Here is a 17,061-nt window from a genome sequence, read left to right on the forward strand (position 1 = left end):
GTGTAATAAGTACCCATGGGCAGTCTGAACAGTTCTCCATACAACACAGACAGCCCATATCAACATCAGTAACCACCCTTCACAGCTTGGCACATTGAGTGGAGTGATACCTTTTTGAGCATCAGGGAAGCATGTTGAATGGTATATTTGCATAACCCTGAATATTTGAGTGATACTCACACATGTTGGAGGTGCACTATTGGGTAGGCAGCGCTTCTCCTTTTGCACAAAAATGTACTTGCTGTCCAACCTATATTATTTTCTAGTGTACTGTGAAGGATCTCAAGAGGGGACTTTACAAGAACAAGTGATGCTGGCAGCCCCGCAGAATCCTCCACAGATGCACTAAAGTGACAGCCACAGAATGCTTGGCAGTCATTCTCTTTGGCTGGCTTATTGTTATGTGAATGCACATGCGGCGGCCATCTTGCAATGCTTTAAGAAAAAAAACATTCCAAGACTGCCGCTCCACATTTTCGCTTCAGGAATGGATTAAGGTCCATATAAAGATGGTCGAGAGAGGAAGCAAGTTATGTGAGTGGGAAACGCAGGGACACATAAAAAATAGTCCCTCATTCAGTGCACTGCAAGTTTAGGAGGAGTGGAAGGATACAACTCATTCAATCAAAACACGATAAACCAAAAATGCATCTTAGGCGAGACAAATGCATGAAAAGGAAATTAATTAAAAAAAAGAGAACCTATATTGAGATTTTGTAAAAGAGAGGTGTTTTCATTGCTAGATATAATTAACTATGACAGTGTCACACATACTTGCTTTTTAACAGTGGAAGTTCTTCAATGTTATAAAAGCTGATAAGAGAGTGTTCCAGGGTTTGATGCCCTCAAAGTGTACAATATGCCAGCTGTGAAGTATTCAAGTGTTAGGTGTGATGTTTATGGAGTGAGGTCAAGCCTCATTTGCATATGCCTGGGTCCAAGCTATGGCGGCATTGTGGGCAAAAGAACGATGGGTTGGAATGCTGCCTCAAGCGATTGTAAGACAAATTGCAAACATGTGTTTGAGGTATTGTTTTGTGTTAACAGAGATACAAATAACCTGTTCAATGTACTATCTGTGCAGCAGTGATGGTGCTTGAGTGTTAGACCTACTGGCTATGTCTCTGCGTGAGAGCGCTTCATGGTTTACTGTAGTTACTGTTTAATAGTGAATTTGTCTCCATTCAGCCATCTCTTTCTTCTTCACAGACAATACGTGGTTACGCTACCAGCCGAGCTCCACTACCCATCCTTAGAGAAAGTTTGCTTCCACGTTGTAAGCAGCGTGGCTTCCTTGCGCTTTGTGAAAGTTGCCATCTCCCTGGAGCGCCAGGGACCCACCCTCAACCTTTACCAGAAGGATGTCGCCCCAAGTGAACCTTTCAAGTGTGTCCCAATAACGGTGAGTATCCAACACCACTCTCAGAACCCCATCCAGAGGTTCAGGGGCAAGCAGGAGTTACTGGGCTCAACAGGGGGGGTTGAGGTCTTCTACTCCTGACCGGCTTACTGTGAATCCTGAACAACTGGGCCAAGCACCCCTTCAACACTTGACTCTTGGTGGTAGCGCTGGTTGCACGGTCCAAGGTTCTTGTCAGGGAGGTAGACACAGGGGGGAAAACAGGCTCACAACTCAAAATACACACAGCAGCAGCAATAAATGACACCTAGTCAAACACTTTTAAGAAAAAAGGAGTATTTATATATGAACACAAAGAAAAATATTACTTTCACAAACAATACACAAAGTCCTCAGAAGTCAGAACTATAGTTTTTGACAGGCGGGTCCCGCAGTCCTACTCCCCTCTAGCTAGTGGTAGTGGTTATTCCCGATTCACAATCGTCTACATTCAGGTTAAGCCCCACTAGTAGTCAGAGTCTCAGCAGTCCCTCTCTGATTCTCGATTAAAGTCAAAAGTGTTCCAGTGCTGCAGCACTAGCTGTCAAACAGGTTCCCTGGGGCCGTCTGGCCTGACAATCAATCTTATGCATACCAGCAGGATCTAAGCGACTAGACTCTCCCGGTGCGCTGCTTTTGTAGATGTTGAAGCTGCAGCTACTGCCTCGGGTGGCCCAGGAAAGCTGCTGTCTGGTATCCTTGATTTCCTCACACGCTCTCTTTCACTGGCCATGGAGGTTCTCGGTACTCCTCCGATGCCTAGAACATTTTTTGGGTTCTTTCTCACTGACTGGGGTCAGGGGTGGAGAGTGCGACAATCCTTGTGCTGGGTCTAGGTCACGGCTTGGGCTCGCTCGGGTTACCACAGTCGCCTCCTTCCTCTGCCGACGGTCTCGACCAGACCATGCTTCTTCCTCTGTCCTGGCGTCCCCACTCCAGCATATGGGGTCACCATTCCTCCACTGCACACAGCTGACAATTTTTGGGGACTCAAGCACCCCTTCTTATAGCTCATTTCCAGACATCACATCTGATTTAGTGTCTGAGTCTTTGAAGATTATGTTGGGAGTATGCTTCCTTTTGAAGTTCCCTTTGTTTTCTCTTCCTCCAGAAAACAGTCTGTCACTGTAGGAACAACTCCAAAGCTGATAACACCACAACACTGGCCATATGAGTGATTCGAGGCTCACACCTGGATGCCAGCCACAGTGATATGTGTATCAACGGTTACCTCAGGGCCTCAGCCCTACTCTTTATGATTCTCTTGTCAGCCCCATCCCCTTCTTGGATGTGGCCATGCCACTTCCTAGTCTCCTCTCTCTGAATCAAAGAGCGCACTTTAAAGTATAGGAAGAGCCTGGTTCTCCTTTCTGACAATGTGTCCCACCCAGCATACAGGAATGTAGCAATAGACAAATGTGTCTGCGGGGATTCCTGTACCTCCTCTTTTCATGCTCATCCAGTCTGCCCTGGGTCTCCCAAAATGGGACTCAGAGACTTCCATGTAGTGTACCATTGACAGGCCCATATCCACACAGCACAAGCAAATAGCATACGCGCATTGCACAGTACTACACCCTCTACATAATATACCATTGCCAGCCCATGCATATAAAATAAATGCACTACTCAGCATTGCATTATCCCTTTGCTTTACCATTCACAGGCAAACATACACCCAGCACATGTATATCACACATGCACACTACACATCAAACCAATGTAGGCAAAGGGAGAGTTTAGCACACAGTAGTGGAACTTTAAAAAGACCTGATGACTCCTACGGATCATGTTGTTGCTACCACCGGGCTCATGCTGCTTAACTCTTGGGAAAGTCAATGGTGCTTTGGGTGCCCTGCCCGGTCTAATAAAACCACAATTCGAGAAACAGACCTATTTTATGGCGTACACTCATGATCCATGTATGTCGATGACAACAAAACCAGCATTAGGGATCCAGACATGAGTACAGTTGGGGTACTCAGAGCAGGAATGTACGTCCATCCCCATGCAAAGGACTTTTCCTTCCCAACAGACACCCTTCCTAGATCAAAACACCCTGAACCAAATCTCAACCTGGAGAGGTTGGGAGTTCATATTGGTAAAACCGGCGGGAAAGTCAATCAACATTCCTGTAGCTCAAGCCAACTTTTGGCTTATAATTTGTTTGTACTAAAAACCTAGGTCCAAAGAAGTAAGACAGGAACTTTCGCTAGGTCCACACTATGGAAAAGCACTTATTCTCAATAGCCACCCAGTTCTATTCTCTGGGTAGTAACATCCTACTGATAAAGGTTACCGGACGCTCTCGACCTTTGTCGTCTATTTGAGCTAACACCTCTCCAACCTCTTTGTCAGAGGTTGGCTTCTGTTCAATGAAAGGCTGATTATAGTCAGAGGCTCTCAGTACAGGTGCAGTGCATAGTGTCTTCTTCAGTTCCCCAAATGCTTTCTGACAGTCCAAATCACTTTCCCGGGCTTTTTCTTGGAGGTCAAAGCAGTCAATGGGGCAACTATACTTCCATAGTATGTGTGAGAAATTTGGGTGTTACTGACTATGGTGTGAGCTCTGGTCAGTAACAGGCATCTGCTTCTTCCAACGTGAATTGCAAAACGTCACAAAATAAACGTGTGCTTAACCCTGGGTAGCATGGCACAAAAAGCAGCTAGGCTTAACTTAGAAGCAATGTGTAAAGTATTACTGCAGCACACAAACAGTAATAAAGTGAAAACACAACACAAGGAAAACCCTAAATCAATTTAGAAAAATAGATACATTTTAATAAAAATTTGGACACCAAAACAGCAAAAATTCAATAAGTTGAACTGGAGTTATAAATATTTACATTTTAAGTGTCAAAATAGCACATAAAAGATCAAAGCACCAACCAAGGACATCTAGTCATGGAAGACCAGGAAAAGTCAGAAGCTAAGGCCTAGTATGATGGAGAGCGGTTCAGAAACACGCAGCGGATTGTGCCCGGTCAGTGCTTACCATTGACCTTAGAATTTTTTTTGAAGAAAAGTGTCAGAGAAGGTAAGGTTTGCGGTGAAGGTGTCTACATTCAGACTTAGTCACATAAATAGAAGTCAAGAAACTCCAGAGGTACGAAGCAGAGGGATATAGACGAAGATAGTTTCACAAGGTCAGATACCCATTTGGCAAAGGACCGGTGAAACATTTTTTTTGCTGAGGAGAAGAATGAAGCAGGGCAAGTCGCAAAGTCAATCTGACATCCGATGCACCTCGGGTGGATAGACAAGCAGGTTGGTCCCCTTCTCCTGTTTTGTCTAAGTTCCTCAGTTTTGGAAATTGACGATCTGGACACATTAAGCACCACAACCAAGGGTCCAGGACTGATGGACACATATTCGGGGTTCAGGACTCACTCAGGCTGGGTCCAGATGTAGGTTCAAGATGGTGGGAGTTTGTTATGTCCCTGTGGCTCTGAGCAGGAGGCCAGCAAACTAGCCTTTCTGGTAGTCCTGGGTGCAGGTATAGCTGCAGGGCTCAACAGTAGGTCTGGTCTCTGAGGGTTGAAGGCATGCTCCAGGCAGCAGAGCAGTCGTCCCAGGTACAGCAGCAGTCTGGTACAGTGCGCAGCAGACCACAGCAGCAGGTAGTCCTCTGGAAGTCCTCCCACAGGTCCCTTGGGGACCCATTCCCCTTTGCAAATGGGTTACCACCTACTTGAAGTAGGTGGTAATATGCAAATGTTTTGCAACTGCATTAACGGTCACAAAACAATCATGCATAACGTTAGGATTCGGTATTTGGAAGGGACCCCCTAAACACGCCCCATCCAAATACTGAATCGCAAACCCATTTTGTGATTCGGTAACAGGTTACTGAATCGCAAATTAGGGTTTGCTGTATCTGGAAAGCCTTTCTTGCAAATTGCCCCATTTGTGAAGGCAAAAATGCATGATGCATGTGCCCCTAAACATGTTAAGTTACATTACTCGTGTTAACACATTTGGTTGGGAGACTCATTTAGAATAATGATTATTTGTTATTTTCCTTTGTAGCAAACATTTTTATTCATGCTTTTCATTACTAATTTGTTAAAGTGGTAAAAGTTTTAATTCATAAAAATGTCATACGCATTGTAACTCAACCTTTTCTATTTCTACAAATCCAACCACACTTTTACAGTGCTGGTACTTTAACTTTAATCAGTTTCAATGTTAGTTTCTAAACGTGAGCAAAGTGCACATTCGTTTTTTGTTTGTCATAATTGTTTTCATGTCATGTAAAGATCAAGCAGCTTTTCTGCTGCATCAGTGGCCTTCTTCATCATAGGGTCCCCACCCAAGATGCCTAGTGCATCTGGGTGTGCTTCAACACCTGATTTACAGCGGAGCGGGTTGGTCTTATATTTTTTTTCTGGGATCAGGATAATTAAAATTTCCTCAAGGTCTCCCAGCTACGGGAGTTGACGTTTAATGATGGGAACGTTAGGTAAGGTTAAAACAAGATTGGATGTGAAACTAGGCTCTTCTGATCTCTCACATCTTTGGTCTACATGTTTCTGCCATTTGTTAGCTTCCCTGCAGGGTCAAATTACGTTCTTCAGGACCGATCGATCCCTTATATCATGTCTCTATCATATACTAGTGTACACATGCGTGCGACTACTTGTGCATCTGTGCAGTTTTCTCATGACTTACGATCTCTGTTAGGATTCAACATAGGGTAGTGTCCTGCGAGTACATGTTAAATGGTGTTGTCCATACCATCACAGATATTTAGAGGTGGGAGGATACTGTAGTCACATTTTTGCCAAGGCATCGTGCCTGTTATATACTTCTTTGGTGTCCTCTCTGGTGTCCTCTGAGCTCTGCAGAGTCACACCCATCTCAGTGGGGAACGACTTGACCTCAACATTCACGCTTTAGCATGCCCCGACTGCCTTGTCTTAAAAAGCTCCACAGTGATACTAAGCGCCATATGAAATAAATCGTAGTCCTTAGAGGTTGACTTTTGGAGCAGGTCTTCTTTGTGTTTCCATAGCTGACCTGGTCTCCCAGACCAAGGATATCTTTATTGCTTCTTCTGACCTTTACTTCTATTTCCATTAACAAGAACTTCTTCAAAGTGACCTTTCAATTGATGTGTTGTGCAGAAGGGAGCAGCTCCATTAGACTGTACATTATAAAACACTTCTTTTGATCAGGGCCACCTCCATTGCATTTACCATCTCCAGTGTGGGACCTTTTTGCTGCTGGAAGGGAGACCCTGGAGTGAACAGTTTTGTTAATTTGCCTGTGATTTTATTTCTGTTTTGCTTAGGGGGCAATAAGACCTCTCAATGATCTAACCCACTCAGCCCTTAGTATATTTCCTGATGTTTACTTTCAGCTCTCCAAAATCACCATGGGAACCAGTTCCCACTGCAGCATTAAATTATATAATATATCAATATTATATAATATAATAATATTAAATATCGGAGGGTCATTATCACTCATCAGGGCAGCTTGTCAAGAATTCTCCCTCTTGCACCTACCCTTCCAAGCTCTTTGCTTGCCATCACTCCACAGCCCTCTCTGGCACCATTACTGCATGAAAGGATGCAATTGTTCTTTGCAACTGTGATTTATCATAGGGACCTCTGTAGTTACACTACTTGCCCCTGCACGCGTGTCCGTGTTTTAGGGTCCATGCTACGCTCATCATTTCCTGTGCGAACAGCCCAGGTAACGCAACTACCAACAGCCAAGCCTGTGCCTGGTGCCAGGTGGGGGTATAGTGAAACAACCTTAACATCCTGCAGGGCAACTGAGAGATCTCCAAAGACTAAATTAGGTTCATCAAGGGCACCACAATTAATCATTTCCAAAACTTTCCCTCCAAAAAAGTGCTAATCTTTGCTACCAAACAGAGCATTGGAATTGGAGCTGCGCAGAAGCTCCAGGCAATACTAGTACACTTGGGGACCATACCACTCCATTACCCTATTTTGTCCTTTCTGTTTACAAGCATCTTTTTCTAGTACTCTGGTAGGCCCACCTGAAGGGATCCATGAGACTTAAATGATTGTTTAGGAAAGGGACAGGATATATCTTGTAGCATGGATTCTTCTGGTAACACTAGCTGTGCCCTGCTAGTGAAATCTCAGCATCCTTGCTCTGTGTGCTGTTGATCAGACCACTTTTTGGGGATTTTTTGCATTTATTTATTTATTTCATGCGTTTTTATATAGCGCGACTTTACCCAAAGGTGTCAGAGCACTTCACAATAGGAACAGCAATGATACATGAGGAGAACATTTCAAGTGAACAAATTATAAAAGCAAACGGTGAGTTACATGAGGCAAAAGTGACAATTGTGAGCAAACAAAATACAAGAGGTAGCAAACGGTACATTACAGGAGGAAAAAGTGATATGTGTGCAAGTTACAAAAGCGTACAAAGTACAAGTAGAGGTATAACATTGCAGTAAATGGCAGACACTCAAACACAAGAACACACGTTACATAGGCAATGGTGGCACTTGTGCAAGTACCTAAAGCAAACAAAATGTAAGAGGTAGCAAACAGTGTGTTACAAGAGAAAAGTGACGTGTGCATGTTACAAAAGAGTACCAAACACAGGTAGAAGGATAATACTGCAATGAATGGCAGACACTCAAACCACAAGAACACACTGGGAAGGCACTTCCATAGTCATGGGGGTTAGAGTTTACTATAATGGAAGGTCTTCCTTCAGATAATAGAGAGGGCTGGAATTAAATTTGGAAGTGTCTTTGAAAGAGGAGAACTTTGAGGCCAGTTAATCTTGTCGCGTTTCTCATACCACCGTCTGCTTTCTTGCCATACAGGTCCCAGCTCCAAATGGGGGTATCCAGGAAGTGGCCACAATCAGGGTATCTATTCTAGGGCCTGGTGTCAACTTCACTGAGAGCAAGAAGGTCTTGATCCGACAAATCAACAATGGGATTTTGGTGCAAACCGACAAACCTATCTACCGACCAGGACAGAACGGTAAGACTGAAACCCGCTTCCTCCAACCTGGACATTGCCCTGAGTATGTTTTTTGGCTTACACTGGAACAGGAATGTTTAAAGTTGATGATTACATACATGCATGTTACAGAGTCTTCCATAATATCCCCAAATAGCTTTAAATTGATTAGACCATCGATAAAAAATTAATTCGCTAAAAGCATTTATTCTATTTGAGAATTTGGCATTAAACCTTTATAAAAAATGTCTTAGATGGGATTGCTTCTGTATTATCTTTTTATTTGCACCTTGGCTAAGAGGATAAAGTTACCAAGATCAGGTGGTTTCAAAAGTCCTATTCAAAATCCAGTAGGATTTTATTCCTGACCACTGAAGTAAAGACAGCTGATAGGATTGACTGAGATCACTTGCGAAGAGATGAATCAATCAGTCAGGTAAGTCCGGTAAGATTTTTTTTGCGAGGAAGAGAAAAAACACCTTCAACTTGCCAGCGTCAAGACACCAGTCTCACATCCAACATTCTAACTCAAGCTCCCACCCAACATTCTAAAGGGAGAGTCTAAGAGGGACAGAGAGGGGGGGGGGGGGAGGAGGGAAGCACCAAGTGGAGAAAATCAAAACAACTTGCCATGAACTTAGGACAGAATAGATCCTGTTTGTGAGCTTGGTGTAGATCTGGTTAGTGGAAATTACATCATAAAAAATGGCTAAAAGACGTTTGAAAGGGTTCATTTTATTGAGATCTTGACTTTTAAGTTTGCAAAACAACATATATTTTCCACCAAAAACCCAAATGTTATTGGCTCTGAAACTACTTTTCTGATCTGTGTGTTCAGGGTTTCTGAACTGGACCAAGCAGTTCTTGAATCGCAAAAAGCTGATTCGCTGGCAAACTTAAACAACTTTGGGCCAGATGTGGGTAGCCCAATACCGGTCGGTAACGGCCGAAATTACCGAATTTCGTCCGTTACCGACCGGTATTAGGCATTTGAGATATAGGGGCCTAATTTAAGGATTCGGTAATTTACCCAATCGGTAATTTAAGAAATCGGTAAATTACCAAATTCATAAATACCGATTCGGTAAATTACCGAATCCGTAATGTAGGGAGCACTCAAGTGAGTGCATTTGTCATTTAAGGATTCGTTATTTACTACCACCAACTACAAGTTGGTGGTAAATATCGAAAACCTGTGAAAAAGCAAATTTGTGCTTTTCTAAAAGTGCCATGTGGCAGACATACATGCCCTTAGGGCATGTATGTGTGCCACATGTGCACCCATGCACTATTCAGGGGTGCAACAGGGTGTCAATGTGACACCCTGCCACCCTTGTAAGTCTTCCCCCTATTACCGATTCAGTATTTACCAAATCGGTAATTCCCATTCATTCCTATGGGCCTCCAGGCCCATAGGAATGAATGAGGAATATCGAATCGGTAAATACCAAATGGGTATTTACAGCATTTTACCGATTCGGTAAAAATTACCGAATCAATACCTACATACCATTTACCGATTCTAAAATACAGAATTGGTAAAATTCGATATTTTAGAATCGGTAAAAAGTATTTACCTGCACATGGCCCTTTGTTTCAGCCGCCAGTACATTATGGATGTGATTTGAAAACTGCAAGTGGTAAACTTCCTAAACAAAAAGTATTATGGGAAGCCTGTGGGATCAAGAGTGTCAACCCCTAAACTTGGGAGGTGGGAAGAATGCGAGGAGAAAAATCAGAAGGGTGGAATATCCCCCTCATCAATATGGCTCTACCCACCCACAGCAAAAGCAGTAACATACAGAGCAACAGCACAAAAAAAGAAGGTGGTGATTATTATCCGCAGACTCATAAAAAGAGGGGAGGAGTTTAACGAGGGGAGTGCGATTGAAGATGTGAACACCTACAAATACCTTGGGGTTTGGTTGGCAGCAGGGGGCGCACTGCTCTGCATTTTCTTGCTCAACAGGCGGGGACAAATGTGGATTTTTAAAGTAAACATGTAGAAAAGTCAGAATTTTATTAAAGACATGGAGGCGAGTATTATGGTTTTCTTTCTTGCGTTTAATTCAATAGCAGCCAGGTAATAATGGTTAACAGAAAGAAAAGAAAAATATATATACCATCAGACTTAGGTGATGGACTACAGATGGAGGCCACACCGGTGTTTCATTATATTCTCTATGGACAGTCCCTTTCATCAGTGTCCTTCCACTTTCTTGCTGCTAGCAGTCAGTCGTTTAAGTTCTTTACGCTGTCATTACATCCGCAAACTCCTTTGGTATTGACATAAAAACCATTAACATGGGTAACGCCCTCATAGATAAGTTGGCAACTTGGTTGGACAGAACACAGTCCATTTATGGTACAAAAGGGGGTGGTGATGGACGGAGCATCTGAATCAATCAAACACTCACACCCAGTCAAAAGATCTGGGTTTAATCCATCACCGTTCTTTAGCCCACTCTGCCACCCCAGTTCAGACATGGCTATATGCAAATCAGTCTGATTTCAGATGCTCCATCCATCACCAGCCCCTTTTGTACTGCTTTTGGCCGCCATAAGTGTGGCAGGGTATGCTCAGACGTGAGTCCCTTGCTCACTTTGCCACTGGATTCAAGCTATCCTGGCTGAAGACGGCTGGAATGCCAGAAACCGGTCCTCGGAAGCTTGTTACCGGTCCAGGGGAGACATGGCTTGGCAGTTCGGGCTGGACTGTTCCCATGAGGCACAGGGTCAGACTGATTTGCATATGGCCTTGTCTGAACTGGGGTGGCAGAGTGGGCTAAAGAACGGTGATGGATTAAACCCAGATCTTTTGACTGGGTGTGAGTGTTTGATTGATTTCAGATGCTCCCTGCCCCCCAGCACAGCGGGGGAATTACCCCTGCAGCGAAGGGGTTAAGCCGGGCCTTGGCTCGAAAAAAGAGCCCTCATAACCTCTTTTCTTTGATCTGAAGAACAAAGGCTAGTTTGAGATCAGCCGAGCGAAGTGACCTTGTTTGAAAGTATGGTAGGAGGACTCCGGCAAGAATGGGAGCTCCGTGTGAATGCACAATCCTATGTGCTATGCACATAGTTTTAAACTGTACACGTTTCGCTATGGGGAGACAATGGAGTTTATGGAGGAGTCCAGAGGCTGGACAGAATTTGGGAAGAGAGAAAAGCAGACTGACTGATGCATTTTAGGCAATCTGGAGCCTTTTTGTAACTGGTTTATTGACGCTCAAGTACAGAACTTGCAATAATCCAGATGAGGCGAGATTAGCGATCGGATTATCGTCTGCCGGATTGCAGGGTCCATAACAACAATGATAGGTTTAAATCCTCTCAAAACACCAAAGCGGGTGCCCACTAGTGATCTGAGTTGGATCTCACAGGAGAGAGTATCGTTCATCCATATGCCTAAGGGGCAAATGTAGAAGAATATGCAGGAGCGCGGTGTTATGCCAAATTTGGCAATGCCCTCTGACATTTTCAAAACACAGGGATGTTCCATATTTACAAAGATATGGCACACCGCCTGTGTTTCCCCTAGCGCTGGTGCTAAAAAAGCAGCCAAGCGCCAGAGCAAGCACCATGCCGCCATGTTGCAAGGGTGCTTGTGCTGCAGGGGTAATTGCAGGAAGGGACACCTTCCCGCACATAAACAAACAGTGATGATGATTTGCTCTTTCGATGTGTGCTTCTGCAGCACACATCGAAATAGCAAAAAACATAATTTCTCCTGTATCACCATTCTAAGGCCAGGTTTTCCCTGGTCTTTGCTTGTGGCATTGGCCCAGCCTTGTAAATATGGAGCAGCGTCAAAAAGCAATGGGTGTTGCGGTTGAACTCCCACTGTGATACCCATTGCACGCCCCTTTGCCGCAAAGGACTGCCTCAGAAAGGGACATATTTACAAGGTAGCGTTACGCCACGTTCAGTGGCTTAGCGCCACCTTGTAGATATGGGGATTGCCGTTTTGCCACCAGAGCGTCAGAAAAAGTGATGCTCCAATGGCGACAGGTGCTTGCAAATATGCCCCTAAATTCTTTATGACCCGTTTGGGCTTGGGAGGAGGCCCAAGGCCTTACGGCCACCAGTGATCGCCCCAAGTCTGGCTGTGCTTTCCCAGCAGGAGTATTTCTGTTTTGCTAGTGTTTTAACTTTAGGCAATTACTATTCATCCAACCACCGACAGCAAGCATGAACTTCTGGGAATTGACGATATCTTGTGTTGTATCAGCTGAGAGCAAAAAAATAAATCAGGTAAAATCAGCGTAAGAAAACAGTGAGATCCCAAACGATTTTACAACCTGAGCTAGGGGCTGAACATAAATGTTAAATAAAGTAGGGCTCAGTGAGGAGCCCTGGGGGAAGCCATGTTTCAGGATTTGCTGATGCGATGCGAACGGAGAGAATATTACGTGGAAACAGCGAATACTGCACTGAATGTCCTGGAGGCACAAAAGATATGAGCAAATAATCTTCCTGCGCCCCTAACATTGAAATTACTGATAAAACAAGCTAAAATAATTTTAAGAGAGAATGATGCGCAGGAACTAAAAGGAAACAGCGCATGGCACTATAGCATTAATGCTCTATGAACCCGGTGTTCTGCCGATCTATCGCTCATCTCTTCGCAAGAACTAAATTACTAAATTTAATAGAAATGGCCATATATCCTACATTGCTAACATCTATGCCTCTAAGGGGAAAGACCCACAATTGTGGTCAGACAACTCTCTCTGACCTTGCTGATAGCATTGGTCTTGTCTTGGGTGAGGACTTCAACCTCCTACTTGACACTGCCCTAGACATTTCCTTAGATACATTTTCATCCTGCCTTTACATTCCAAACAAACCTCACAGGCTGAGGAACCATCTTCTCAAATCACTTAACCTGACATCTCCTGGCATCTCCACAGTCGCAGAGGAAGTCAATTCATATTCTACTCACACAGCCACAACACCTTTACAAGAACGGACTATATACTGACCAATCAGTACCTGACTTCCTCGCTATCAACCCCAAGATTGAACTAATCCTAATTTCTGACCATGCATGCAAATCATTAGATTTGAACCTCACCTACAATGCACCTACTGAATAAATCTGGAGAAGGAACTAGGAAATGCTAGACGATGAGGATACAAAAGAGCTGATCATGTCCACAATTAATCGCTTCTTTGAAGGACATTCTTCTGACAATTTATTCCCTAAAATTCTTTGGAATGTCATGAAGGCCACCTTACAGCGGTTAATGATTGGACTCATGTCCAAGAAAACCAAAATGCTGAATACCAAACTCAAGTCTTTATAAGCAGGGATTGGTAAACTAGAAAAAGACTTAGCACACACCAGCTTTTATTTAAATTGAAACAATTGAAGTACAAATATAACAAGATTCTAAGCGAGGGGTCACACGCTTAGGTAAATAACATAAAAGCAAAAAAATTAATATAACATTATAAAGTGGGAAGGATACTGAATAACTGTCTCTAAGCTAAGAATATAAAGATGAATGCATATTGCAGAAATCATAGACATAACAGGTAATAAATAGAGAATTTAACAAAGAGATGCAGGTTTCAGAAATTTCCAAAGCTATCCTGTTATTAAAAGGTAGGAAAGCCCCAGGCCAGAATACTTTAATCCCCCTTCAGCATCTCCGGGTAAATCAAAGCTACAGCTTCAGAGGCCAGGCTCTAGCACTCCTCAAAGAAGGGTAAGACCCAGTTGATCCAAAAAACTGCAGACCAATATCATTATTGAACATAGATTGTAAAATCTATGCAAGAAAATTATCTTTAGGGATAGGAAAAATCCTCCCCAACATTATTCACATTTCTCAATCAGGTTTCAGGGAAATATGCTTCTGAAAATATCACACTGTTTGCTCATGTCAATGCGATTGAGCGCCTTGCAGCTTTTTGTCACTGATAGAAGCTGAAAGGCTGTCTTGCTGCAAGGCGCTTCAGCAATTTGCGAAGAATAAACATTATGAAGATACATTGATCAAAATATTTTTTCGGTGTTCTATAAGAAATGGATAGACTATGATTTAAAAAACAGGTTTGGATGTTTATGAAAAAATATTTTTGTTGTGATTCCATCACCTCCTAATTGCATCTACTGTTGGTGGTTATGTGCCTCCTAGTCCACCCACCCCTGTTCGTAGAAATAGAAAGAATTCTAAACCTCTAGGGCCTCATTTATGAGGCTGTGTGTCACTTTTACGCCGCCGGTGTGTAGCTTTTTGTGACGCACCAGTGGCGTAAAAAATGTGCCTTGTTGCACCATATTTACAATGTGACGCATCTAGGTAGATGCGTCACTTTGTAAACCCCTGCGCCACATTATACCTGCGCCAGGTATAATGTATGCAAGGGGGGCGTATTTACGCAAGGAAGGGTCGTTGAAGTGACGCAGTGAAATCTATGAGATTTCACTGCGTCACTTCTACGTTGCGTCAAAATCTTGCGCCTGCCTCACAGCAGGCGTAAGTCTGATGCAGGCCCTTTCACATGGGGCTTGTCCCATGTAAAAGGACGCATTGCTGGAGTTGCGTCACTTTTGTGACACACTCCAGCAATGCGTCATTTTCGCGCTTACAGATACGTCAGAAATACTGACGTATCTGTAACTCCTTGCGACATGATGCGTCATACATTAAATATGACTCATCAGGAATGTCGCAAGGAGTGCGCACTGAGATGTGACGCATCGCTGTTTTCACGCAGCGATGCATCACTTTTCATAAATGAGGCCCCTAGTCTTTATAAACACTCTGACTACATTATACGTAAGGGGCCCACACTCACTCAATACTCTAACAAGCATTGGCAATGCCAGTAGGTCTGGCTTATGAATGAAATAGTCTTAAGTGTCATCGGTAGGTGAGCCGCTCAAAAAGTCACCATGCACACATTGTGCCACTCAAATTTGCACTTGTGCATCCATGTATCAATCCTCCGACTCATCCCTCCATTCACACTCATGCAACCTCAATGAAACACACTCAAACTCAAAAACATGTGCAAGATAAATTAAGAGAAAGCAAGTGGAAACAAGAGAACATGCTGCCTTCTAAATATGACTGGTATATGTGTGGAATAACAAACCTAAACATAGCAGCAGATATCTGTCTTGCAAAGGTATTGTAAATAGTCTACAGTTTAAAGATTCAACCACGGTTGCCACATTTGGAGCCAACATGTTGGCCATCTTGCAATGGCAAAACATTTATACACTATGGACAACAGCATTCCACCATGATCACCTGCTATAGAGGAAGTGGCCACGTGGAATGTGTTCCCCTGCAGATGAAATGAGTGGCAAACAATGAACACATTAGCACTGCCTGGAAAGTTATACCATCCTCTTCAGAAGCAACCAAATAAAATCTTTTGTGGTCCAACCAGCCATGATACTGAAGCTCATTCATTCTCAGGTGGCTGTACATATGTGATCAGAAAATTCATAACTACCAGGCCAAAAAAGCCAATGACTGCTGCTTACTGAACCATTACCCAATGCAGTTTGTTGTCATGGATGGAAGAAGAGTGCATATGACACTCAGACAGGCCAAACACAGCACACAATGACCCAAAGACCCTCTGATGTATCTATAAGGTATACATTTATATGTATGCATGTATGCACTATTTAATGTTTTTTTGTTACAAGCAAGATCCAGCCAGGCAAGAAGAGGTTCTAGTAAGAACTATTACAGTGTAAATCTTTGCCCCCTAGCTTTGAAGAAATCAAAAAAAGGTTTCTAGGGGTCCCACTGATACTTGGTCCTTTTAAACCAACAAAGAAGAAATTGGCACAGAAGCTGAAATATAAAAGAACATCTTTTTTAAACTCAAATGAGTGAGACTACGTCACACAGAAGCCTTAGCAACTGAATGAGGCAGTCTGCGGAGTACAGAAAACAGAGGCCTTATATATGCTTAAGGTTACATAGTAAGCATATGACCAAGGGGCAGTCCTGGCTCATGTAAGCATGCAAAATGACCAATATGGGTACACAAGATCTACTTGCTCAACGAAGTGGGAGGAGAGTTACTTCTCCATACAGCAGCAAAAATAGCCTAACAGTTATACTAGAGAAGCAGGTGCATTCTACTAGCTCGGCCCTTCTGTGCATGTGCAAAGGTGGAAGATGCTGAATATAGTTTGTCTCTAGGCAGATTTCAAGAGCAGTTAACAGAAAGGTAGGACAGAGCACATGGCGAGCACATGGCAAACAAAATGGCTGCCAGAAATACAAAATGGCTTTCACAAAGCGGATACGATAACTTCTAAATACAGGATGGCTTCTGCTAATGCTAACCCATTGCTGCCAATTTACAACAGGTTTTGTCAGGGGCTGTAACTAACACCAAAATCATTCCCTAAAAAACAATTTGACATGTTGTGTAACAACGTACACACCTATGGGCTTTAACACAGACAAATAACATCCACTCTCAAATGCCTATTAATTTTAACATATTAATTTGACAATCAGCATATCAAGCTTAATGTATTTATCACATATTTTCATAATAGACATACCAGACCTATGGCAACAGAAATAGTTTTACTAGTAAATCAGATGTGTATCTGTCATTAATGGATTGTCAGAGTAAGCAACTGAGACTTTCTATACTGAAAATAAGCTTACCCACAAGGAAACCATCAGGAAAACAGTCATAAAATTAAAA

At 43.1% G+C, this 17,061-nt stretch overlaps 1 protein-coding gene across 1 annotated transcript in view; it reads left to right on the top strand.

Annotated features, from left to right (window-relative positions):
- Positions 1-944: 944 nt before the first annotated feature.
- Positions 945-17,061, top strand: part of LOC147706487 (alpha-2-macroglobulin-like protein 1) — a 287,367-nt gene continuing 271,250 nt past the window's right edge. Inside the window, exons 1-3 of the mRNA XM_086929620.1 lie at positions 945-1,027; positions 1,210-1,402; positions 8,223-8,385. Of these exons, the coding sequence (XP_086785746.1) occupies positions 945-1,027; positions 1,210-1,402; positions 8,223-8,385 (439 nt within the window). The remainder of the gene's footprint in view (positions 1,028-1,209; positions 1,403-8,222; positions 8,386-17,061) is intronic.

The sequence above is a fragment of the Lissotriton vulgaris genome, chromosome 7, assembly GCF_964263255.1.
Source record: "Lissotriton vulgaris chromosome 7, aLisVul1.2, whole genome shotgun sequence".
In the NCBI taxonomy this organism is placed as follows: domain Eukaryota; kingdom Metazoa; phylum Chordata; class Amphibia; order Caudata; family Salamandridae; genus Lissotriton; species Lissotriton vulgaris.